The 26,861-nt window shown below is 36.5% G+C and overlaps 1 protein-coding gene across 1 annotated transcript in view; it reads left to right on the forward strand.

The window, feature by feature from the left end:
• LOC137399236 (1-phosphatidylinositol 4,5-bisphosphate phosphodiesterase beta-1-like) overlaps positions 1–26,861 on the forward strand; it is a 78,649-nt gene that overhangs the window by 21,346 nt on the left and 30,442 nt on the right. Inside the window, exons 4-19 of the mRNA XM_068085252.1 lie at positions 1,651–1,716; positions 2,595–2,705; positions 6,454–6,585; positions 8,501–8,634; positions 11,031–11,228; positions 12,571–12,764; positions 13,370–13,516; positions 14,759–15,002; positions 16,834–16,918; positions 17,582–17,672; positions 20,876–20,947; positions 21,089–21,226; positions 23,624–23,739; positions 25,095–25,157; positions 25,655–25,751; positions 26,653–26,810. Coding sequence (XP_067941353.1) covers positions 1,651–1,716; positions 2,595–2,705; positions 6,454–6,585; positions 8,501–8,634; positions 11,031–11,228; positions 12,571–12,764; positions 13,370–13,516; positions 14,759–15,002; positions 16,834–16,918; positions 17,582–17,672; positions 20,876–20,947; positions 21,089–21,226; positions 23,624–23,739; positions 25,095–25,157; positions 25,655–25,751; positions 26,653–26,810 — 2,046 coding nt within the window. The remainder of the gene's footprint in view (positions 1–1,650; positions 1,717–2,594; positions 2,706–6,453; positions 6,586–8,500; positions 8,635–11,030; positions 11,229–12,570; positions 12,765–13,369; positions 13,517–14,758; positions 15,003–16,833; positions 16,919–17,581; positions 17,673–20,875; positions 20,948–21,088; positions 21,227–23,623; positions 23,740–25,094; positions 25,158–25,654; positions 25,752–26,652; positions 26,811–26,861) is intronic.

Below are 26,861 nucleotides of genomic sequence, written 5' to 3' on the forward strand. Positions count from 1 at the left end.
TTTTACAGATAGATATGCAGTATGAATTAGTTTTGTTATTATAATAAGAATAATACACGTAATTAAAAAGATAAAATACTAATAATATAATATTACAATTAAATGACATTAATATTGTTATATTAAATATAGATTAATACAGTACAATTAGGAGAATACTAGATAATAACCCGAGTTACAACTACTAATACAAGTAGTTCATAAAATAAATTACTCACGTGCTTTGGTGATATGTGGAGTATGCAAACAGGTTAGAAAACATGTCGTCTTTGAACTGGCGAAAACAAAGGTAAGAGTAAGCAGGCGAATAAATAAAGTTTGTCACATCCAGCTTCACCCAGTTGCTCCACGCCCGGTGAAGGTCTGGTCTTTTCTCAGCTCTTGGCCAAAAAAAGGTGCTTCTCAGCTTGGCAACTGCACAAACACTATGCGGCGCGTTAGACATTATGACGAATTGAAATAAACAAGTTTAATATGAGATAGCGTGTTTGCTATTTGCGATAGATCAAACTTGAACTGAAACTAACATTATCTGATCATGTGACTTACAATTCCCGCTATATGGCGCGAAAAATTTCTACAGCATTTTTCAACCATCATAGCGGACCAAAAGGCTCATCATTTTTATCAGAGAATGATATGCAATCGTTCAAGCTAAGCTTAAAAAAATAAACATATTTTTATGCTATGTTTTGAGATATCAGTGCTCAAAGTTGCAGCATTACGATGCCGATAAAATAGACGCGTAAGAACAATAGACATGGTTTTTATCGCAAGCGTGAAGTATATTTGTGAAAATAGTTCGACGAATAAGGATGCATGAAAGTGTAAACATAAACTATCTCGCACACATTTTAGCCGTTTTAGCACACATACGTCACATTTCAGCCGTTTTGGAAAACGAATCCAAACTAGGGCGGTCTCGTGTGGCTGCGATTTTCTGTTCGTTTTTTAGCTTTTACGAGCTTTTAATCACATTCCCACATATTTGGCACTTACAACACAATAGAGTAAGACATGGCGAATCTTTTGATACTAAATAACTGTAATGTGAATTTTGTTGCAAGTCAACCTTTAACTGTATAAGTATTGGGTCACATGATCAGATTACGACTTGACGATTGAATAATACCGTAACAAAACTGTAAAGTAGCGAGCTATATTTGATACGGGGTCTTCGGTAAAACCTGAAGTGTTTGTCATAAACTAGTACTACGATAAGTTTTATATTGAGCTTTGTATTGGCCTTTCAATTCATGTGAGAACATACGTGACAAGACGATAACCAAATTTCGTGGTTACGTCATCGAAATAAAGAGATTCCAATCTACGGCGGCTTTTCGTTTTTGAGCTTTTAAGAGCTTGTAGTCACATTTCCACATATTTGGCACTTACAACACAACACAACACAGTAAGACATGATGAATCTTTTGACACCAAATAACTGTAATGTGAATTTTGTTGCAAGTCAACCTTTAATGCTAGTAGTTTTTCCTTCTACGTATCGTTAACAAATGTTGCTACATTTGGTTGAGCAGATGTGAAAGTGATCGCTAGCGAATGACTAATTACCCATTAATTATATCTTTGAGACACGTGATGTCCAGATTTTAGATTCCCATTCGCTTGACTTCTTCGGTCTATTTTTAGCCTCAGTATATCGATGTCTCACAGATCAGGGACACAAGAACTGGCAAGTATTCCAAGTCTCCAAAGGTAAGATTCCTTGCGGAGGATGGCTAGTTAGTTCATGTTGCTTTTTCTAAAAAGACCTGAAGCGCTTGTAATTGCTCATGTATGGTGTGTATGAAGGTTGCTTCTTTACTATTAGCAGCACTGGTGGCCCAAATTGTCCTATCAACCAGCATTTTGCCGGTCCTAACAGTGTGCATATTAGGTAGATATGATAGCATGGACGTGAACTATACAACACAAGGCACTGTCATTTGAAGTGGGTCCATTTGCTACACAATTAGAAAATCTTAGGGTTGTTTCCGTTTGAAATTCGTTTACTGGTTACTGTCAGAATTAATCAATTTGAGATCTGCCCAAGTAGATGTATTATCATTGAGGTCAGTATAATGATGACTTAGCATTGCCATAGTAAATTACTTTTCATATTGACTTTTACTGTTGTCTGTCCAGACAACGAATGGACATGACAGGTAATGCTCTTGCAATCAGTTCTTGGCATCGATCTTGTGTGATTGCAATCATGAACAGTCATGAATTAATACCGGTCTTTCTAATCAGCTAGTTCATTTCCTTTTTTTCAATAAGCATCATGCTCAAGCTTTCTAATGCACAAAGTTTATCCATGTGCACAGACAACATTGATCTTAGTTTCACTTTGTCAACAGATACACCCAGAGCTAACCCTAGCTTTTGAATACATACATTATAGTAGCATTTAGGTGTTGTCTAGATAACACATTTTTATCAAAATGTATCCTCACGTTGATGCTGGATACTGTTAGTTGCTGTTAGGCAACCCTGTAGGGATACATCGGTCTGGCTTGCAGCTTACTGTTTTTAACAACGCGAAAGCGGTCATTTTTCCTTATGCATTGTAACTTTTGTGTGTTGTGTAATAGCTACAAGAGGCCAGCCCTGGGCCTTCCCAAACCATGACTAATGGAACATCTGACACCCACCCTAATGGTGCATCAGGGTGGGGTGGGTCGACAATGAGCAGGTCGTATAAAGTGAGTCAGGTAGTGGCGCTGATCCCTTGAGTGGCCAACTGTAGCTCTATGTCTTGCTCTTGCTTGTTCAGCACCTTGCAGATACGCTCTCCCTGCCCTTAGACTTCTTGCGATTGGCTTTATCAATGCATCTAATCAATGCTTGTTCTTTCGACTTGCTGTAAAGATCTATAGATTGCTATTTAAACCTCTGTATAAATACATTTTGTAGGTCTAATATTATTTCTTGCTTTATTGCTAACCTACTACAAAGAGTTCTTCACTGTGTGATGCGTGATGGCTGTCTCATATTGCATGCACTACGCATTCCAAAGTACGGAAGCCTTAGTACCCTGAATGCATTACTCGTTCTATAGGTTTTCCTGTTACTTGACATTTCTTCATTAACTTATTCACTGTTAACTTCACTTACTCAACCATTTTACTTATTCTGACTGCCTTTCTTACAATGACAATAGTGCTGCCGTTACGCCGAGTTGGAACACACATGAATATTTTGCATAAAAAACCATTCAGTGCAAATAAGAATAGCTTGTGTTTCCCTAAATATTACCTTTGCGCGGAATGTAATTGAAATTGTGATAAGCCTTTTGGCAAATTTTTGAGCATGAAACTGCAGTTAGAATTAAATGCTTTCATTGCCTGCCCGAAAGCATCTATGTGGGCAAGCCGATTTGTTCCCCGACTCTGTTTCAGCATGCAGATGCAGGTTTGAATTCAGCTATATTCATTTGAAAAGATTATATTTTGGGAAGTTTGAGCGGTTTTCTGTGAAGCTTGTCGTATATAATATAATTTTATATGTTTAAACAAACACTGCAACATAAGATTTTGTATCTTTCTTTTTGATTGAATATCGATACAAGTTACCATAAAACCTCTAATTGAACGCCACCTCTTTTTGAGCGTCACCTCCAATTGACCACCACCTGAGAGAAGGGTTGAAAAATAGACTCCACTCTCCAATTGAACGCCACCTCCATTTGACCACCACTTTGACAAGCCCATAATATTAACAGATCAGCAGAAAAGTGTCCACAAAATCGTATTAATAATGAATCGTTTATATCAACAACAGTTATTCTTTCGTAGTCCAATTCCAGAGCTTTTCGTTTTTTTCGTTAAAACTTTGAAAGTAACGCCATAAAAATACTCAATAACGGTGTCAGGCTAGTAGTAGTTCTCTGTTTAACGTTGTCTTTCTACTTCGAAGTAGCCTACATGTATAAGAAATACGGCTTGAATTTATGAAGGTGGATTAATTTTCAAAGCCACGCTATAGAAATAATTACGGCCTCAGGCTAATATTGGTTCCTTGTTTAACGCGGTCTTGATACTTCGAGGTACTCGTTCACTATTTATGTACGTTTAAATTTGCGATGGTGGATGAAACATTGAAAGCAACGCCATAGAAATAACTACTGTCTCAGGGTAATACTAGTTCCTTGTTTAATGCAGTCCTAATACTTTGAAGGACATGCGTATAAAAACCGGTTCGCAAGTTTTGGACCAAAGGTTACGTTTACTAAGCAAGCTTTTACGCATTACATTAGCGCTAAATGCAGCACTAATGTGGATTTCGCGTGAAAGTTTTGCTCTGCTAGAAAATTGTTAGAACGCTAATATCGCCTAGTTCAGCAGTGCAAAAAAGTTGAGGTCAGATGATATTATGGAAGGTATTGGACAAATAGAATATGTTCGTTCCATTGAAAGCAACAATCAGAACTCAGCTATCCGAGCGAACGATGGAAATATTTTTGTTTTAAAACATAAATTTTTGTTTCTGCATGTAAAATAAGTATGGTTCGTTTATTTCACTTACTCATGAATACGTATTTGTATCATTTGATAAATTATTGTTGTATAGATTGTAGATATGCAGATTTATAGCGTGTTATCGATGCTCATAACGACACCTCTGTTGCATATAAAAAGCTAGTTTTGGCTGCAAACGGTAGCAAAAATATCAGTGAGTGCAATGAGCTTTTATTCAACAATGTTAAATATAGATACAAAATAAAAATCTGTTTTTAAACTTAAAATGAAATAAAATTTCAAAGAAGGACACAGACTATAATATCATTGCAGGTCAAGTGCAAGCAATAGATGTCAACTGTTAGAGATATTTCTCGGCTTCTTGATGTACATTTATTAAGAGATCTTTGACAAGTTGAGGGCAAGTTAGCAGATTTATTGCATTCAAAATTATTAATATCGGTTCACCAGAAAAAGGGAGCACAATATAGGCGACATCCGGTTTGCCTGTGATAGGGCCAAATTTATCTTCCAAAAATTCTGACAAGCCATTTGAAAAATAGACCGCCAGCCTCTATTTGAACGCTGCCTCCAATTGACCGCCACCATAGAGGAGAGGTTGAAAATAGAATGCTCAATTAGAGGTTTTACGGTAGTTGGAATGGTTACACTAGTATTATAATGTTTAATACTGTTAAATGAGAAATGCGGAGCCCCTGAACGAAGCCCCTGAACAACTGCCATAATCTGCTATTGCTCATTAGATGTGACAGATGACTTAGATGAAGTAGGCCTACATAGTTAAGACTGCAGGCATTAGGTATGACTCATGATATATGGGTGATGTATTGTAATAGAGGACGAGATTGTAAAATAGCTCCGAAAAAAGTTGCTCAGCGTTATTGTGTATTTAAATAATGTGAAAGGTTACAATTGCACTTCTGGGAAGAAAGGAAGTTGATTTATCATTATGTTGCCATGACGCGCATGATCACAAACTTGAGCCAATCCGCAAGGTAACATCATCATGAAAACCACATAAATCTAAGCCCTAAGTCATAAAGATAAGCGAGTTTTGCAATTCGCAAAACTTTATCGAATTCATCATGCTTGTGAATCATGAAAACAGCATTTGCGAATGATGCGCATTAAAATACCATTGTCAGCTAATCAATTTTAAATATTTTCACTACTTTGTCAATCTTCCTCGATCGAGTTTCACGTGTTTGCATCGCTAACGCGTACATCGCTAATTATTAATATATAGCTTACATTTCCTTACCTTTTCTCAACAAGGAGCCTGAGTCAATCTCCATCATGCAAATGTCCATAGAAACATTTAATTCGCATGATAGCGCAACTGTGCACAACTCCAAATCTGCACGATACACACGATATGCGTCATGGAAACATCGGTATAGGTGTTTTGGCTAGAAATTGGCCACAAATGTAAAATAAATTTATCAGGACTATCGGCTATGCGGCTAGTATGGAGTGAACCTTTGCTGTTTGCCCCATAGTTTTCTTTTTCGCAAGAACTCTCTAGCTCATTGATATGAAGCTACTAAGACAGCTAGGCCAGCAAACTGTAAATATGGTTTACCGGTGAAGTTATCAAAAGTTGTCTGTGAACTGTCCATATTGCAGAGCAACCGTATAAGGGACGATGCTTGAAAATACCTCACTAGAGTGAGGTTTAGGCCTACCTTTCAAAGCCGCCAGTAGTATTTAATAGCCAGTTTTGACTGGCGGCAAGGCTGTTTTTGTGATCAAAGTCTATGTATGGCTGTATCTCTATCTCAGAAATATTTCATGAAGCATTTGTTCCAGCGAGTTATAGCGTAGCCATAAGTTATTTCACATTGTCATGAGAGCTGAGTAAAGTTCTAATATGGTAATAATCTATAAAAAAAGTAGGAGATAGTTTAAAAGTTTGATAAATTGCCGCTTTCTACCGCATATTACTTAATGTTATTCCTTCTTGGTTGTGCAGGATGCCAAGGCTAAGGACAACAGCTCTCAGAGAGATAGTCTTGAGGACAAGACTCTGACTATTTGTACAGGGACGGACTTTGTCAACATCACTTGGACTACCTTTGTTTTTGACTCAGCAGAAAAAGCAAGGGTAAGCTTCTACAAGTCACGAGATCATGCCTTGTGACTATAGACACATTGTTCGTTTAATGATTTTGTCTCTATTATTAAATGGTTAGTCACCATTTGTTTCAATAATTGTACATTGCAAGTGTTTGATTTCAAACTCTTTTTATGGAGCAAATATTACTATATACAGAAGCTTCCCTACGTACGAACATTCGAGTTACGAACAACATTACATACGAACAACATTACATACGAACAACATTACATACGAACATGTCTGCGCGTGTGTCTGCCGCTAATACCGACGCGATTAGCAACGGTATTACCGACGTATTAGCGGCGGAAAGAGGCACTACTCGGAAGCGCTACCCAGCATCCACCTTCCTCTGCCCATTTCGTTGCAGTGCATAATTGCTCCAGTGCGCAAATATATTTTTTTATTTTTACTGTACGTTGTAAAGGAATTTGCTGGCCTTTACTTGGCACTATCAAGACTAATAAATAAAGAGAAGTGCGTGTAGTTTCATTCAGCTTTTTATTAGCGAAGGAACTTTCACTAGCCGAGGAGCGTAGGGCTATCTGCTCTGCTCAACTAAGTGAACGTACTCCTTTATATACAAGAATATCAACCGTTCCGGCTAACGGCAAATGGTAAGAACACCAGCTAACAAGGTGAATAAATAGGATCGCTAGTGCGTTGGTATGACAACAATATAAGTGACGATAAGTGATAGCATAAAGAGTAAAACAACGATATAATAAAAAGGACAACACATACAATAAATAAGAAATGCAGTGTCATGGCCCGGCGTCCACCACAGTATTCTCTCCATTTTATTAAATGTTTTTTCAGTACAAACCAATACAGGTTACTTATACAAGCCTTAAACATACTTATATAAACCTTCAATATACTTATATAGGCCTTGAACATAAAATATAATACAAAATATAGCGCTGAAGCAACCTACGAACTAATTCACCTTACGAACGATCGTTCGGAACGTAACTCGTTCGTAAGTTGGGAAGCGCCTGTATTATGATTGTTCTCAAAAAATTAATATACACGTTACAGCCTAGTCATGAGGAAGCCTATTTTTCAGAGGTAAACTCAGGCCTGCGCCAATTACAATAGTTTCTGGTTGATTTGCTAGTTCGGAAAGTCTCACATTGCATGTGCCTCTAACATATTATGAGTGAGATAGAGATGTTCTTATTCTAAGCGTTAGTATTTAGGTCCAATACATCATAGCTTCTTAGCTATCGTTATCAAGTAGCCTAGTTGTTTTTGCTATCGTTTGGCTTCCAAAAGTAGTCTTTCAATCCCGATTACAATTGAAAACAGGAGGTAAAATTGTTGTCTGCAAAATCGCCTTTTATAAATTGGATTGACCGTAGGCTCTAAACTTTTTCATATGAAGTATCTGGTAGTGGTATGTTCGAAGGTCAGTCGAATATCAGTTCACTCTCAGTGTTCCAGAAAAAGTTGCTTTTCACCTGGAATGCTAAGTAGAATGCCCCGATGGAACGAGCTAGATCTGGAACGAGCTAGATCATTCCAATATCAGCTATGAAACAAAGATAATTGCTACTGCAGCTACATTCATCATGTGTGAATGAGATAGAAATTTACTTAGCTAACCTGTTGATCAGTGTCAATGTTACTGGTTTAGGAGTCTCTGTATGTGTAGACCAACATGTTTGCATATTTACTATCGCATGTTTCACTTTTTGAAGAGATCTTAAAATTTTGATTTAAAATTATAACCATAGTTACCGCCAAGCAGTAATCGTTTTTTATTGAAAGACAACAAAAGGACAGTATTAGAGTGGTTTGTCTAGTAGATAATGGCTGATACCACAGGTCATCATTATTGCCAAACACCTAGGGTGCCTGTGGTATTTTCTGTGTTGTTGGAGAATTGGTGTTATTGTAGCTGTGGACTGATGAGTTGCTCAAATACTCTCGAAATCCCCTAATAACAAATGGCAGTGCCTTGTATTACCTGGAGAAGATTCATGCTAGGATAACTCTCACTATAGCGGAGGGTACTGCCATACCAGTGAAAGGGTAAGGCTTTGAAAGCGTACTTGAAAGGCTTACATAAGCATTGATATGCAGTTTCGCCCATTAGATGATGGTACATTTTTTATGTCGCCTTTTGATGCCCATCAGTTTGCATATCACCTGAGGTAATGCATACACATGAAGGGGGAGGGCATTTATGATCATCATCTAGATTTGTACAACCATAATTTTATTATTAAACTTTTATCATTCCTTAAGCAACTTCGCTAACCTGTTATCTACTGCCTAAAGATCACAGTTAGGTTGATAAAATAAAATATTGATTATGCTAAAACATGGAAATGTAATATTTGGTTGCTTAACCACGTTACTAACTGGATCAACATCTTTTTCAACCATCCTCATAGCATCACACTCTAGGGCTTAATAAACGATGAAGCAGGATAACAATTGTAGGGGCTGTGCCAAAGCAGGATCAAGGTTTCTACCATAGCATAAAATCATATTCTTGTATTTCTTAGTCTCATTCATTAGAATGATATCGCTGAAGTTTCTGTCATTGCATTTCTTGCTTCGCAATATGATGACTATTTTTGGCAACTTTCGGTTCATTCTTCAGAACCGATCTTTTTCCTATGTACAATATGTCGAGGTAAGCGCAATCATGAAAATTGTCCCACGGCGGGGGTATCGACTCAGTCTCTATTGACTTTTGCTGGCACAATGTCAGTATGGTGTGTTTTTACTAGGATCTCCACCACTTCTCGGTCAACTTAAGTTCATGGACAGTTTATGTCATATAACATATGCCGATGGGCCATGCTGTAGAAATTTTATTGTACATCATATCATATTCTTTAATCCGTCTTTTATCCTTACTGAGCCTGTTTGCAGCCTGTCTCATTTCATTCACTCCCCTAGTGTGTTTCTTCAAGACAGCTTATCAATAACTAATAACTCATTAGGGCTACATTAGACATTCTCAATTTCTCATACCTACATGTATAACAATATATTGTGCGATTATCTATTCTGCATGCTATGGCTAGTGTAGTGATCTAGTTTCCGATTATGATATTAGTAGGTACTGTATATTATTTTGTAACTTTACCTTTTAACCCCTTGCCGTTTGCACTTATTAGATAAATATCTACTTGCCACTGCTTCTGCTCATGATCTTTCAACAAGCTATGTAAATTTTTGGCCAAAATTTGGCTACATTAAAAGTAATTTCCAGCATTCGGCTGGTAAGGGCACTTGAATTAACATGCTTGCTCCAAATCGTCTCTTTACTGTCACCATAGACAAATTGACTCGATTCTCTATTGTCATTAAGAAAAATGACTCAAGTCAAAATGCACCAAAGCTTTCCTTCATTATTACCTCTATGATTGTTACTGTGTTGACTGGAGAAAAGGAACATTTTTATGGCTATTGTTAACGCACACAAATCTTTAACCTTACAGTTAGCGTGATAGACTACCAAATGAGAAGCTGTTCATTATTCATCTTGTTGATTACATATATTTTAGAATGAGTAGCCTAGGCTATATAGATTAGTATGTGGTATAGGCTGTAAGCAAGTTGATAAAATTAGTAAGTAGATGGTTAGCGTTCTATTTTTAGCACGACACTGCTCCTTTAGGATTAGGTTATTAATGTTTAGTGCCTCAAATGCCTAGCGCCCCAAATTATGACTCTTTACTGAAAGTTTTCGTGTTAGTCATGCTCATTCATTATATATTAAAAATAAAGGAAATCTAACTCAGCATGTTGGAAAAGCGCAAACACGGTCATTAAATTTATCGTTAGCTTATAGAGGAAGCTGACCACGGCAAAGCAGTCTTGTCACTGGCTTAGTTTTAAGTATGAACTGGCAATACTGGGGATGCTTTAGATTTGCTATGAGATTGCATTAATTTATTTTCAGCAGTGCATTAAAAGTTGCAAGGAGCTTGCTATATGAAGAAACTACCTTTTACTTTATAAGTGTTTTTAACCGTAGCAATGTGAAAGAATCTGTTCACACAATGTTCAGCAGCAGTTTCAGGTATAATCACCAAATTCTAGACCATTTGCAGCATTGTTAGTCTTCTAATTGGATGACATACCTTTTTAGATTTGTCAATTTTTGTTAATGGTTGCAAATTCAACTGGCTATCTGATGACATATGTAAACTCCTGCGATCTAAGACTTTTAGTGGAGTAACTAACATATACTTAGAAGAACAATAAAAAGTGAGATTTGGTCCAGATGACTGCAAAATTGTGTTCTGCATAGTACTAATGTTCTTAAAACTGTTTGCTTTCATTTGAACTATAAATAATTGTTACAGTAGTCACAAGCCTAGAATTATTGTAGATGGATAGCGGCTTGTGTAGTACCACCACTTATAAAAGTGGACTTCTGCTGTGATATTTTGCCTGTCCGGTTGCAGATTGAGCCAACTTTTTGTCTCACCTAAGGATGACCGAAGAAAAATTTTGGATGCCTTGACAGAGGCATCAATTCCTATAGAAGATGACGGAAACAAGAAAACTATTCTACTGCAAAACTTTACATTCCCACACTTTCTCACTTTTTACCTTAAGCTGTGCAAAAGAACTGAGGTGTTAGACATCATCGAGCATTTATAGTGAGTTATATGGGATCATCTAGTTATATGGGAAGAATTGTGCTCTTCTTTCTAAGATTCTTCGTAATTGTATTCTACATAGATTTGATAGTATTCTACATGGATTTGATACATGTTTGTAAAGTTTGTCCATTTGAATCAAAGATTAGTAGCACGGAAAATAGCAGCTATATTTGCAAATAAGTTGTATGGGCCATTTAAAATTCAGGTTAACTTTTGTATTAAATTTGAACTAAAATAGTTGAAACTGACTACAGCTGTGATGAAATTGAATTAAGTGTTACTTGCATCCATTTGGATGATTTATTACCATTTTAAGTGCAATTTTAGAAACAAAAGTATGACCATTTTCAATAAATAATGCAACATCAATTGTCTGTAGTCGTTAAATGTAAGAAGCTCGCGTTGTTGTAGAACTGAGCTGGGTTGTATAGGTCACAGCTTTTCATATACAATGATATGAGTAGTTTTTGTTAAATATCTGTAATGATGGATTTTTTATCAAATCCAAATGAAAACTGATCTTTGAGCGTTTTAAACTATTCTAGTAGCAACCTAGGAATGATAAGGAGTTATATTTAATTCATTAGAAAATTTGGTAAAGTCATTCAACAAACCTTGAAAGTCGGTTTGATCTTTTAAATATTTTGTACAATTGTAAAACTATCAATGGAAGTTGTTCTAGTTGAAGTGTTCATCCAAAATACGTCCCTGCTCTAAACACAGGCTTTTCAGAGCTCTGATATGGACTACTTGATTATTTGGCCTGTATTATGTCCAGGTTGCCATTTATGGCTGACACATTGAGTATCAATTGTGTCTCCGTTTTAGCACTTGATTTTGCAAGCTGTCATCGTGAATAGTGTAGTGTAATTTCGGAATTAGAGAACTGGGGGCATGCTCTACCCTCGTCTTCAACTTTCTCTTTCATTTATCATTTAGATTTTTTTCCTGACACATTCTCAAAGTAATCTTCATCTCTTTTCATTACAGACCACTAGCTGAAAATATAGCAGTAATTGTAAATGTTCCTCTCCCATACCCATTAGCTTGACTATATACATATATACTATATACATTGTATATAGATAATTACAGCTATGATACTGCATAGATTTTGATAGCTTCTGCTAGTAAAATGCTATTATCTGCACCTGGTTGATTGCCCTGTGTAGATATACAGTAAGAGCACTCCTGGAGACATTCGCCTGGCTTGTATTGAATTTGGGAAATTTTAGCTATCTCTTCATTGCATTACTCCTGTTTCAAAAAATATGTTCAGGATCAATTGTGATTTAAGCTAGATGTCAAGGTGTATAACGTTGGCTACTTCATGTTGCAGTGATGGAAAAACTGACTTTGAGGAGACAATTCATGACAGCCAAATGCTGATAGATAGAGAGAAGTTAAGGGACTTTATCAACATGTATCAGCGTGACACCAGACTTAACGAACTTCTCTACCCCTTTCTTACGACAAGTGATGCTGAAAATCTTATTCAAAAATTTGAGCCAAATGAACTGTACCGTAAGATTGGTAGGTACATGCAGCAAGATTTGAAAAGATCTCACTGTTCGGACACGCATAGTCGTCTGCTCTTGGTCACATTTGTTAATTGTTCATTATTGTTAACTAGATATCTGAAGGGATTCCATACCATCTTTCCGCAAAACACTTAAATGCTGTATTTGATAGTTGCATTGTGTTTCAGTGACAGTGTCAGCTTACTGTGTTGGGTTCAATTAGTTATAGCCTGGTTCAGTTAAGCACTAGCTCTGCTCAGACATTTTTCTTTCAGATCTGCTCTAAGTGTGGCAAGCGTTTTAATGCTTGTGGACAAAAGATTTTAGAATCATGTTTGAAAACTGATTGGTTGAGAATGTTGGTTAGAGTAAATGTTTAATATCTACATCCTTACAAATAATGCCAGACATTGTGCAATTTTCTGTTTGCGCTCACTTGATAACTAGCATTACTGTCAAGTGACGTTGACAATAGTTTTATTCCAGTTTGTGATCACCAAGCTGTTTCCATCTTTTTACCAGAAAAACATCAAATGCAACTTTTAAAGAAACATTTTAAATAGGTTTTTCCATGGTCTCTAGTGCTAAATAATTAAAAGATATGACTGTCTATTTTAGGAAAACTCTCATTCCATGGCCTTCTCCTGTACCTTTTGAGTGAAGACAGCCTTGTAATCCGGCTTGATCGATATGACGAAAGCGACGATATGACCCAACCTTTATCCCACTATTTTATAAATTCTTCCCATAACACCTATCTCACAGGCAAGGCACATTCTTCTCACGTGCGCCTGCAGAGGGCTGGACTCACATCCAAAGGCTGCTGAGCGTCATGTCATGTTTACGATGTATTTTTATACTCAATGTAATTAGTAGATGATAGCTCAGTTTCTCTTCCATCTGAATTACCTTTCTAATTATGATAACATATTACAAGATCAATAACCGGTCAGTAACACAGCCTTGGTTTGCCCGTCTCTGATTATTCTTTCGTGTAGTAAACATTGCAGACGTCACATTTCTGCTAGTTTCCGCTGCTCCTGGGTAGTGTGTAATATAATTAGATGGCCTACTTAGTTTCTTTAATAGCGTTTTAAGATTGGCTGACGTCATTTTAAAATTTTATTCATAGCATTGATTATAATATGTCATTTTCATCAATAATTTTGATGTTAGTAGAATAACAACCAGCTTTAGGGACAAAAAACCCTCTAAAGGCACTTGACTGCAGCATAAAGAGTGCATTCTTGGCACAAATTAACAGATGAATTACTGACATTAATGTTGTGACTTAACCAATGTGTAAATTCAGGACAAAACTTTTTCTGTTGGCATTACTTACAATGAGTCATTACAGCCATTTTATAAAGAACAAACTTATAAAAAATAACCGTGAAAATACGAGTAACACTAGTAATACTTACTGGGCACTGCCGTAAGCTTCCAGCTTATAGCTAAAAGTTTCATCATAGATTACTGCTTTTCGTCATCAATCTTGGGCACACGAGGGCAAGGTCAGAACAGATTGCTGAAACAAGTCAGCATTGTATTCATGTCCTTCATTAGTTTTCAAGTGGTAATTGTAGAGTCACACTCATCAACTTACGTGGCGGCTCATCTTGTGGAGTGCAAAATAACTAAATTCCTCCCTCGCACAAACTGGAAATTTAAACATTGCCTTAAAAATAATTGTTCTCAGAAGTCATCTTTTAAAAATCTATCCATGCTGGCTCTGCATCATGAAAAGGGAACTGGAATGTATTGTTTTTAGATAATCTAGCTCAAAAGTTTAGCAGTTTGGATATAACTACATGTATATAGTATCAATATTTTGCAAATAACAAATCTTTCTGTCCATTTTCATCACTTTGAATATTGATAGAACCTAGTAGTTGACTCAAATTAAAAGGAAAATAGGGAAACCCTATATTGTAACGCTATATGCTACTGATAATAAAGACTAGAAGGACTATAAAGACTAGTATATATTTTTTTTCTATTCAACAGGCCATCAGATGCGTAGCCAATCTTCGGTTGAAATATATAGACAGATCCTGCTCTCTGGCTGTCGCTGTATAGAGCTTGACTGCTGGCCAGGTGACCGATCAAATGGGAATGAGCCCATGATCACTCATGGATTCACTGTTTGTACAGAGATTCCTTTCAAGGATGTGATAGAGGCGATCGCGGAAAGTGCTTTTAAAACATCTGACTATCCAGTCATCCTTTCATTTGAAAATCACGTGAACCGGTGAGTGACGGTTGAATTGCTCACCTGAGTTTTGTAACTCCTTCCGAAAGATTTTTAATTTTAGGCATCTTTTAACATCCCTTTTATCACTGAATCAGCTCTGCTTTCAGTTAATTTATTTCAGAGAACTACAATCCCTATCATTACATGTAAAATAATATTCGGCGCAACAATATTGGACTCTGCCTCTCGAACTCATGTAGTTCTTTACTTAGACTTGGACGTATCTGTTGTTGGAACTTTATTTAAAATATATCATGTTCTTGCAAGGTAATCATTATGCCAATTTCTAAGGAATGATAGGATTGCTGTAGAACTTTACAACTTTATTTCCACTCTTTCATTAAAAGCTATAAATTTTCATTGTCATAATTACAACAAGCCATGAAACAGACAATCTAGGTACACTTTTGAGTTGGTCACTTTTGTTAAATTAAGTAATTGTTGCAAGTAGATAGCTAGACTTGCGAAGGCTTGTAAATTCTCTAGCAACACCTGCCGTCTTCGTTTCATTGTACCGTTATCCATGTCTGTGACATAGTTCTGACTCTCAACTACTTTTTATATTCTCAGAGTTGTCTCAGCTGAAACCTCTATTTTAAATTTGGGTACTTTTGAATTTCATATGCATATCCCAAAATAATCTAATAGAATTCAATGTCACTGTATGGATACTGCGTCGTTTACAGAAATAAAAGCTGAATCATTCACAAATATTTTAATAGCCATGAACGGAGTACACGAGCAACTGTCACGCTGAGTCGTTGCTTCAATAATATTTGCTTTCCTAAAATCCCAGATCAGTATGAGTTTTATTTTAAAATTGGAAAATTTACTAGCTACAAAATAATATATACACGATAGGTATTTGGATAGCACCCACATTTACAAGATGTACACGTAGACGCACACATCTACCATTTTCTTTGATGACAATACCAGGAATCTGAAAGCCTCCTAATCTCTATTGATTGAGGCCACGAGGCTTGTCTTATTCACTATGTTTCCATGATGTGCAGTACTTCGATGCATCCCCCCTTCGAAGTCGAAGGGATTTTACGTTTACATGCTGCGCAGTGGTTTTCAGCAAATTAGCCAGAGAAGAGAAATTGTATAAATCGAATCGCCTGATGGAGAAATAGAATCGATCATGTATACCGAACATCAGAAACAGTCTATTTATGCTTCTGTCGTCATTATACTTTTATTTACAATACACATTCATAAGGTTCTACAAACCTTATCACAATTTTTACAAAGTAATATATTTTTAATAAGTATGTTCAAGTAATATATTATTTAAACATTACTTTAGGATTTGCCACCTATTTTTCGAAAAGCGTTGGCATCGATAACAAAGTCTAGGAAAGTAATCACCTCATCATCCTCGTGGGTGCAGACCATAATTAAATTTAAGTGAAAGAAGATCGGAAGAATAGAAAAAAAAACGAGATTAGCGGGATAACTTTTGTACTAGTTTATGGCCCTCCATGAATCTGCCTCCACAACAAGAGAGCTCTGCGCAGCCACTGCGCAAATGCCATTTCCTTGCTGCGAATTTGCACTGGCTTCGCACTGATCAGTGCGCAGTGATTTCAGTGCGAAGACGCCGTTTTCAGGGCGAAACTCCGAAGCACTGCGCATCATGGAAACACGGTGATTAATAGTTGACAATTATGTTAGTCATGCTTTCAAGAATACTTTTTGTTCTTCAATTTGTCGCAACGTAAATCACTCTAACGATATCCTTGCTGATGGCCATAGTTGAACTAGTGCGAACAGAGAGTCTCTACTATTAGCTCGGTCTGAATTATGTTTGTCCTAATCACAGAGGGTCACAGCAGGAGTTGATGGCCAAGTATTGCAAGGAGATATTTGGAGATCTTTTGCTGGATGAGGCTCTGCAAAGTCATCCAGTGAGTACATTACCCAGCAAGTCAGAAGATATCTTGTATTTTTCCGTGTTTATATTTCAACTTATATTTTGGTTTATGATCATTGCTGCGGGACTAGTCATTAATTCGAGCACGCGGCAAGAACGAGGTGCCTTCGTGAAAAATTAAAAAGAAAGGTGAAAATGGAGTAGACAATGTCGTGTGTTTTTGATAGCGTGAGCATTGTTTCTACCGACCATCACTAAAGTATTTGGCATCCATGCGTCGATATGGTGTGAACTAGCCTTCGCGCATCTATCTTAATCATCTATACAATGACAAAGTACCTGTAGGTAGGCATTGTCAACAAGTTGATAAGATTGCATGTGATTAACCCTCTACCATTCCCAAAAATGGTTCTTCCGGTCGTGACCATCACATACCAACAAACTCTATACGCTGCTTTTCAAGTTAACCTAAAACATAAATGTTTTTGCACCCAAAATAATCTTGATCATCATATATGGAAAGCTTTTGTATACTGCCAAGCCATTATTGCAAAGGGCAGTTGGGTTCATGTACAGTCAAACCTTAACTTACCATCAGATTAACTTGTTACCATCAACGTTAACTTCTTATGACTCTATTTGGTATTAATAAATAATTATTATTATTAGTCTCGTCTAATTAGGTCTTTGATTGTAGTTGGAAGAAGGTGTCTCCATGCCAAGTCCTGCTGTGCTGAAGAAGAAAATTCTCATCAAAAATAATAAAAGCAAAGCTAAAAAAACAGCAAGTAAGACAGCTACTTTTCTTTGAGATGAGAAGTTGTGCTTTCATGTTTTTTTTCAAAAGATGACAACACCTAGTGAATATTTGCTCATATCTAACTTGGAAAAATGCATAGTATGGCAGCGGGGTCTAGAGTAGCATTATTAGTCAAACTCAGCTTACAATCACCTGTATAAACAAATTCAATGCCAAATTTGAGCAAACATTTGTCTTGGCATACCGATTTGTTTTCAAAATTTTCCAAAATATTGCAGGTTGTAAGTAAAAGTAAAAACAGGCAAAAGTGAAAGATTAAAGTATTGAAAACTTCAAATTAACTCAATAATTCAATTATTTTAATATATGTTAGAGTAATTTATGCCACATAGTTCATTGTTTATTCTGCTACTGAACTTGGTGATTGCTACACCTACACTAGTTCAAGGGACTCTTAGATAAAGTAACAATAAAAGCTCATTTTTATTGATTATTGTAGTGTTCATTTATTATTTATTTGCTGCTTTGGTCTTGGTATTTAGCGTTTTACATAATTTTGTATAATACATTTGTGGTAATTTAGTACAGTGCACCCTCAGAATACGATTTTGATCTGTTTCGGGGTTGGCATCACATGGTGAAAAAATTGTATGTAGGGGTATAGAAACCATAGTAATTATATAATACAAACATCCCATGGTAAAAATCGTCAAAGTTTTATATAAGTGCTGTACGTATTAACAATTAGTAACAAAATAGTATGTTAATTTTAGTAATTATGGTTACCTAAAGTAAATTTATTATATTTAGTGAATTGATTGGTTATGATCCGCATTAAAATGTAACGTTGCAATGAGCTGCGGTACTACGTATCGTAAAAAGTTCTTACCATCAAGGTAGACGTACGTATAACAAAACTTCGAATTCACTTCAAATAAGTTTAGATTACTAAATACACACACTTAAAGGCTAAGTTTTAGTATGTATTTTTGACTATGTACTGAATTTTAACTTTTTATCATTAAAATTTTATCACTTATCAGTTGTTGTGTTTTCTTTCCCTATAACTTTTAGTGAACCTGTTTAAAACATTTTTCAACCTAATTAACCCGAACGATGCTGGTTTTCGTGATGGAGTAAATCTTTGTTTGCAAGGTAATGGAAGTTGTCTTACCGCCAGATTTTCTGCATAAAGGGACCACCACTCCAAATTTTCTACTGGTTTCGAAGAAAAATATTACCGTTTTGCACACGAAAATTGCTGAACTGAGGAAAATCGGTCATGTGTCTCTTTTAGGGGTTGTGAAAACATTTATTGGTAAACAGCGTTTCGGTGCCTTTGTTTTTTTTACATACGTAACATGCACACTGACTGTCAGATTTGAAGTCGCGTGAAAATTTTGTTGAATTAGTATGGTGAAAAAATATTTATTTGGTAAGGTAAAAAAAGTCATCATGTTCTACTTGGTAAGGTGGAAAAATCATATATCAGAGTAATCATATCCTGAGGGTGCATTTTATATCATTACTTGAACTGTTTACCGTTGGTTTGTTGAACTTGGATTCAATCAAACAAAAAGTTGTCTGGAAGATGATGAAATAAAGGTCATCCTTGCATCTTTTAAAAGTATTTGCAACACTAAATGCTTGATAATTTTTAATATTAAAGTGTTATTCATGGTGCGTGTGACATCCTGCTCAGGAACACTCAACATCGACACTTAAATTGAGCATGCTCATTTTTAAGCAAATCACATTCAAAATGCAGGCTCTCTCATTGACCATTATCTAGAAGCACTAATTCATAATTATGACAATATGTTTAAGCTTTGTGAGTGAGATATGTTCATAACACAGTGATGTAGACATGGCGAAGGTGTGTCCATCTGTAGTGTTTCGCTTGCATTCACTATTACGTTGCGTTTCCGGGAGGACCTGTTACAATTTTTATGAAAGAAGCAAACTTGCTGAAGCACACAGCAAAAATATTCAGCATTTAGTATTCATGTCAGCCAGCGCCACTGTAAAAGTCTCGCGCGTTCACTTAGTTTAGTTGTTAGTTACGTTGTTACTATACTATGATATTTTGAATTACTGTAAATTCTGGCGTACAAGCCGACCCGGCGTATAAGTCGAGGTCTAAAGTTTGGTTTAAAAATCCTGGTTGTGACATGTACCTGCTGTTTAAGCCGACCCCCTTCTTTGGCTCAAATCGTTTGATCGTTGATAGTTCACTCAGCATCAGAAGTGGGCAAAGCGTAGCTGAAGAATGGTTTCATGCCCATGTTTTTGTGCCGTTGACAGTACGTACAACAGTTACCAGAAGAATGAGAGAGGGCAGTTCTAGTAAAGGCTTCAAGGCACGAAAAACAATACTTCAACATCGTATTGGCCTTTCTCGCCAATAGAACGAAACTCCACCTTTGTTAATATGTATATGTTCAACAGAAAATACATGTCGCAAAACAGATTTCTGTCAGGAATTATGATTCATGTACAAAAAGGATTGATGAACGATAGTGGATGTGTCAAATGGTTTACTGAAGTATAGGCTTGCAGGCAGATACCACTAAAAAAACATTGAGTTTGGCAAAAACACGTATTGAGTTTGACAAAAACACGTATTGAGTTTGACAAAAACACGTTCCAGCAGAAAATCCTAGCAATGAAAATTTGAATAGTGAAGAGTGAGACTTGATGGTTGATTCATGTCATGTTGAGTAGGATTATTAGTACTTTTAAGCTTGAACTTTGGTGTCAAATTTTCTACTAATACGCCGGAATTCATGGTAGCTGTTCTGTTATTTGTTCATGGTTTTTTTTTATTGCGACTTTGGTTTTAAAGGTCATTTGAAATGGGAATTGTCCATGTTTTGAAAGGATTTTTCCTATCACAGATGTCAATAATTTTAATCTGCTTGAAATAAGAATTTTTATTCACATCTATTTTATTAATAGCGTTAAAAATCAATGCGTTAACACGGTGAAAACAATTATGCAAACTGTGTTAACATCTTTGGTTGTAAACTCCTTGTCTATAAATTCAGACTGAAACATTAAAATGCCAAGTGCAAGAATGCTGTGGGTGATTATGTAGAAAGAATTGTGACAATAAATACTGATAAAATGAAGTTGGAGAGATTACTTGCTGAAATGCAAACAATTTTATTTATAGGTATTTCTAACTCCACAGTTTTCTAAATTCATTGGTGAAGTATTATTTTGTTGCAGCGGATCTTAATACAAAAACAAGTCAACCTTCGGATATGGATGAACTGAATAACTTTTCACCTAAGCAAAGAAGTATGTAACAGTCATTCATACAGCCTTTAGTATTAGCTACACAGCTGGTTTTCCAGTTCATGTTGTATGACCAAACCGTACTCCGTTGTTCGCTTCTGTTGCCTTTGTCTTGTACTTGCTATCAGAACTTTGTCAGAACAGGTGATGATTCTTCTCACAAAGATGCTAAGCAACAATGGTCAGGCAGCGTTCAAAGTCTCCCAGGGGTGATGATGACAGCTGAAACCGATGGCAGCAATTTACGCAAGCAAAGCATGAGGCAGAACTCTGAGACGGCTGGTAAGTTGTGATCCTTAGTTTTATGTAATGACTAATGAGGTTTATTCTACGTAAAAGGAGCATTTTTTTCAAACAACGTTACAAAATTGTAATGCGAAGCAGCATATTGGTGTTGAAACATACCTGCAAGCATCTTGACTTAAGCTTCCAGTCAGATATAAAATGAATGGTAAACCCACAGTAAGGTGCCCTAGTGCGTGAGCTCCACATGTCCGTAGTAGCAGCATAAAACTGAGCAGTGGCAACCTCCTGCTTAATGGTGCCGTACACATTGTCATACAACTCAGGGATGGCTGAGCAACTGAAGTGATGTCGACTTGGAATGGAATACCTAGCAAACATAGAAAATCAAGACTAATTGCAAAGAACATGGCTTTCACTGGTCTGAGCTAATAATGATAAATGTAAGGCCAAAACACATTTTCTGATTTCCATATTGATCCTAAAATTATGTAAATGCAAAATTACAGCGGCAGAAAAAAGCAACAATGAAAAAATGCGTTTTTTTCTTCCGAAAACTTACATTATTGCTGCTAATATTCACATATCAAGTAGTATTTATATTATAATATGCCACATTTCATTACAAATGGTCACACATAAAAACAGTTTTTTAAATTTATAAATATCACTTGCAAAGCTACCAAACTTTGATGTTTATAGCACTGGCATGTGCTGGAATTACATGAAACCCGAACACATTCTTTTTACTTTCATACCATCTATCAAACTCAGCAATCATCGCTTAAAAACCATATTTTTCAACAGCACATGTTGGAACGCCATCTCTACAAATATAGTACCTACTTTGCAGAAGTTAGCTTTCGATGTTGAGCACTGTTTTTTCCATGGGGTTCCGTAAAGGAGGATAAGATAGATCGCTGCCTCTTTCCATGGGGTTCCGTAAAGGAGGATAAGATAGATCGCTGCCTCTTTCCATGGGGTTCCGTAAAGGAGGATAAGATAGATCGTTGCCTCTTTCCATGGGGTTCCGTAAAGGAGGATAAGATAGATCGCTGCCTCTTTCCATGGGGTTCCGTAAAGGAGGATAAGATAGATCGCTGCCTCTTTGCTTTTTTACTAGTACTGCTAGAACTAGGTTCTACTCCTTTGCAAACAAGAGGGGTTTGAAATGCAGCTCAATCTCAGTAGACGTCATGTCATCATCATCAATGAGAATAGGTGCTTCTGTAACAAATTTGTACTTACTAACAGTGAAGGCTTAAGAAAAACAGTATAAATAGAATGCAAGAAATTTTTACAATTTCATCGATTTATATCCACTCGATATTGAATAAATCTTAAATAACAAAATAGTATACGCCAAACCTTTTGAAGTAGTAGCAACAACTAAGGATGTTGTCGTTGACTGCCTACTAAGGCTTTCATTGTCATAAATTGTTGGTTGAGATGGATGTACAAATTCTTTTAGTTATTAGGCAGCAGGTTCCTTAGCTGCTTTGAAGTTTAATTGACGATTTTTAGCGGTACCAACAACATCTTGCCTCTCAAGCCACTGTTTAGGATGAATCTTTTGCGCATGCCTTCTCGTGGAACTCGAAGGGCCACAACTATGCTTCGAAGTTGAATTGCACAAACGGCATCTAACTGTCTCGTTACCATCAGCAATAGTTGGGCTGTCTTTTGCAAAAAATTTCCAAACATCAGACATATCTTAAAATTTACAATGCAATTATAATTCAATTTATTTTTGCTATTTTCTATCGACCAGTATTTGGCTAGCAGCGTTAGCAGGTAGGGTGTTGAACAGTGCTCAGTACGCAAGCGCAATAGACCCACTTTATGTCCACTCTGCTCGACGAATTTGTGTACCAAAACCCAAACTTGCAAGTAAAAATTTCTATTACCCGAGACTCGAGAGAAGAAAAACCCGTGAGTTTGATGAGTTTTATTACCAGTTCCAGCACTAATGTATACAGTGGATGCGCCTACAACATCATTTGTTCTGAGAACGTTTACATTTTAGGGATTTTACATTATAAAGAGCTCTAAAATGCATGTAAGTTGCCTAACCTGTTCTTAGATCTTCACACACACCTCACACATTTTTAATTTAATGACTACAGTAACTGTGGTTTTATTGGTTTGTATTGACAACCTTTCTATTCTTTTCTCGTCATTTACACCCGGTTCAAGGTCCTTGATTATAGTAATTTTATGATAAAATGAGTGGGAGCATATCTTCAATGACCATTTCAATGTTTTTTCACTATGGTTTAGACAGCACGGTCTATGCGTTGAATAATATGTACATTGAACAACAACATGGAGTTGCACAACTGTATGCGAGTGAATGATTTTTGGTATCAATATAGAAACCTTCATTCAAATAAGGTAAGCAGTTAGTCAATTTTGTCATCAATTCGAATATTTCAGCTGATGATGTGGACTCCACCAGTCAGGAAATATCAGCAAAAGAGCAAAATGATAGCCCCTCTGAGCCTCATCCAAAGCCCTCCATTCAAAATGCCTCAGGAGTGTCAGAGGACAGAGTGAGTAAAATTATTTTGTGAATGTCAGGCTTCTGGAGAGTTCAATGTACATACGTAGTAAGGGTAGCTGCATACTACAGTTGCGGTTCTATTAGCTGACACCTGCATTTCAGCAAAATTTCCAGAGCAAACGTGAACTGGTGTAATATAAAATTGTAGCTATGCTCTATTACTATTAGAAATAGATGACAACAGCATTAAGGCCTGTGCACACTCACTCAAACTCAAATGTTTGGTTATGCCATGAACCGCAATGATTACCTGTTTTGACCTCATCATCAATGATAAGGTGTACACACTATGAGAGATAAGCTGTAGGTGATGGCTAACCAACAACCAACAGATATTACGAAATTGCATTCGGGATATCACAGTCCTTTTGTTTTTTTAATTACTTAAATTAGCAATTCATCACGGGTGAAGTTGTTTGCCATGCTTGAGAATATGAATTAACATCGATCTTCACAAATGTTGAAATTTGATCTGATGCTGTCAACAAACTGCAAATCAAGATGCTAACAGTTGCAATCATCGGTGTCAAAGTTCAACGTGTTGAATGTCCATCGCTTTCATCGCAAGGATTTCGTTGGCCTCTCATCGCAAAATGATGTCATAGCAGCCCATCGTTGCGGTCCATCACACAGCTGATCATTGATTTGAGCAATAGTGTGCACAGGCCTTAAAGCCTGGTTCCTATATCTAATGTGAAACCCCGGTGGTAATCTTGCACAGCAAAATACTTGCGACGCTAGACTTCTGTTCACATTAGGCTGTATCGCTAATAATTGCATAAAAAATGTTCGCTCGCCTTGTTGTTTCAATAATGCTGACCTTCACCTGTACAGTGTATTTTGGGAAGGTTTTGCATGCGGTTCTTCGCGAAATTTGAACAGCGCTAAACTCTTGCATTCACCTCCGGTAACTACCGGCGATACTCGGCGCGTAGGTTCCCATTTCATCGCTGATAGTCTGCGGTGCTGTCGGTAAATTGCTATCCAGACAATATAAATTGCAATGTTCTTGCGAAGATGTAACTGCAAGTTGTGAACACATTCATAGCGAGTGATAATCAGTTTTAACAGCAGTAACAAACTTTGTATCAAATTGACAACCAAAATTATGTTCCACTATGTAGGTAGAGATTTAATTTTACCACTCCTATGATTGAAACAAAAAGCTTGTGAAATAACTTGTTGTTACCCTATAATGATTTATGATAGTTTAGAAATTATACTAATGAAGGCACAGATTTAAATGTCTATTAGGGATTTCTCATTTCAAAGGAAAAATAAAAAAGTCATGTTATCCAGCCTAGAGTCATGTCACTAGATGATACCGCAGTGCTTGTGTTGCAGATGACCTATGAAGTGTCTGACTTTGAGGTGGAAGATGGTGACATGACCGAGTCAGACCGGCAGGTGCGTAGCCTCTATTTAAGATTCCAGTCTTGAAATGATCAGTATTTTAAACAGAGTGATATGAATATGTCCTTTATCCTTGTGGCTATTTCCCTTTCGGCTTGATTTGAATGTTAGGCTCAACTACATTTTTGTAGATCATATTACAACCATGCAGTGTGATTAATTCAGATTTACATAGGTATTACTTGAAATAGTTCTTTATTTAAAAATGGTTATAGCTACTTTGCTGATCCCTTTTCAGACGTGTTTTGCAACAAGTGTATAATAAATTGATATTTATTATCTGCAAAGTTCTACTATGTTAAAAGTAAATGATGATCAATGTGTGGCGAGGGATGTAATCTGGCTTTTCTAATCATTATCAATATATATATATATATATATATATATATATGTATATATATACTATTTGCAGGTAGTATTAGTTGTGGTAATTTTAAAAACTTAGAAACCAAATCTTATGGCTAATGAAGTATCATTTTTCATAGTTACAGGAAGCGACACCCAAGGAAGTCGTGGCCTCTGATGAGATGTCTAACCTAGTAAACTACTGTACTCCAGTACCGTTCCACTCATTCGAATATGCCATGAGTAGGTACTTTTCAGGGCGGCTTCACCACTTTATAGCTTCTTATCGCCTTCAACGGTGGCAGAAGAAATGCATTAGGGCTTCGCCATAACCCATCAAATTTGTTAGCTAGCGTTTTATATTCCAATCTGAACTCTAAAGATGACTCATACAAAAACCTCTTGAGAGCAAAGTGTACAGCTGGTTCTTTAAGTCTTTTTGTCATCAAGCTCTTCCATATTTTTTCTTGTTATTGCAATAGTTTCTACGAATTACAAATAAAGCATCGTGGCCTATTTTTATGACAAATGTTTCCACAATGCTCTGAAATAAATTACTATGTTTAATGTTTTGTGCCAAGTCAGTCGTGTCTGTAGTGCAAAAAGAATTATAATGTTTCTCAATAATTTGAGTAGGTATGCGTCGAGTTATTCAATTTTTATAATATGTTCTTGGCACTAAAACTGTAGTTTTATTGTTTTTTGGCTAGTTTAAAGGGGGAAGTCAAGTCCAGTAGTTGTTTAAAAATGATTAATCTATTTACAGTTATAGGAGTTTTCGGTGAAATGTTAATTTTAACTAGTCGCAAAATCTCAATGTTAGACTTACAATTTAATTGCAACTAGCGTTTCGCCTTCTGCAAGTTTAGTCTTCCGATTTTTTCTTAATCAAGTGATGATATGTTAGTAATAATTACTGTCAGCATTAGCACATGCTGGCGCTCATTGCAGATAGTGGCCAGTGGCTGGGAGAGCCTCAATATTTGTAGTACCGATTAATCACTGATCAGATGATGTGACTGAGTTAGCATTTCCTTGAATGTATTTTAGGGTTCTTAGTGGTATACATCTTTCAAAAGCTGACCTTTTTGAGGTAATCCGTCTGAAATTTTAAATCATTACTGCGTTCACTGATTGCTTACAGATCGAAACCGTTCATATGAGATGTCATCCTTTGTCGAAACCGTAGCCATGAACAGAATGAAAAAGACACCTGTCGAGTTTGTCAACTATAATAAACGTCAATTGAGCAGGATTTACCCTAGAGGTACCCGTGTTGACTCCAGCAATTACATGCCTCAAGTGAGTTCTACTGATGACAGCTGTCTTATAATCTAAACTATCTATTAATCT

Source organism: Watersipora subatra, chromosome 7 (genome assembly GCF_963576615.1).
Source record: "Watersipora subatra chromosome 7, tzWatSuba1.1, whole genome shotgun sequence".
NCBI lineage: Eukaryota > Metazoa > Bryozoa > Gymnolaemata > Cheilostomatida > Watersiporidae > Watersipora > Watersipora subatra.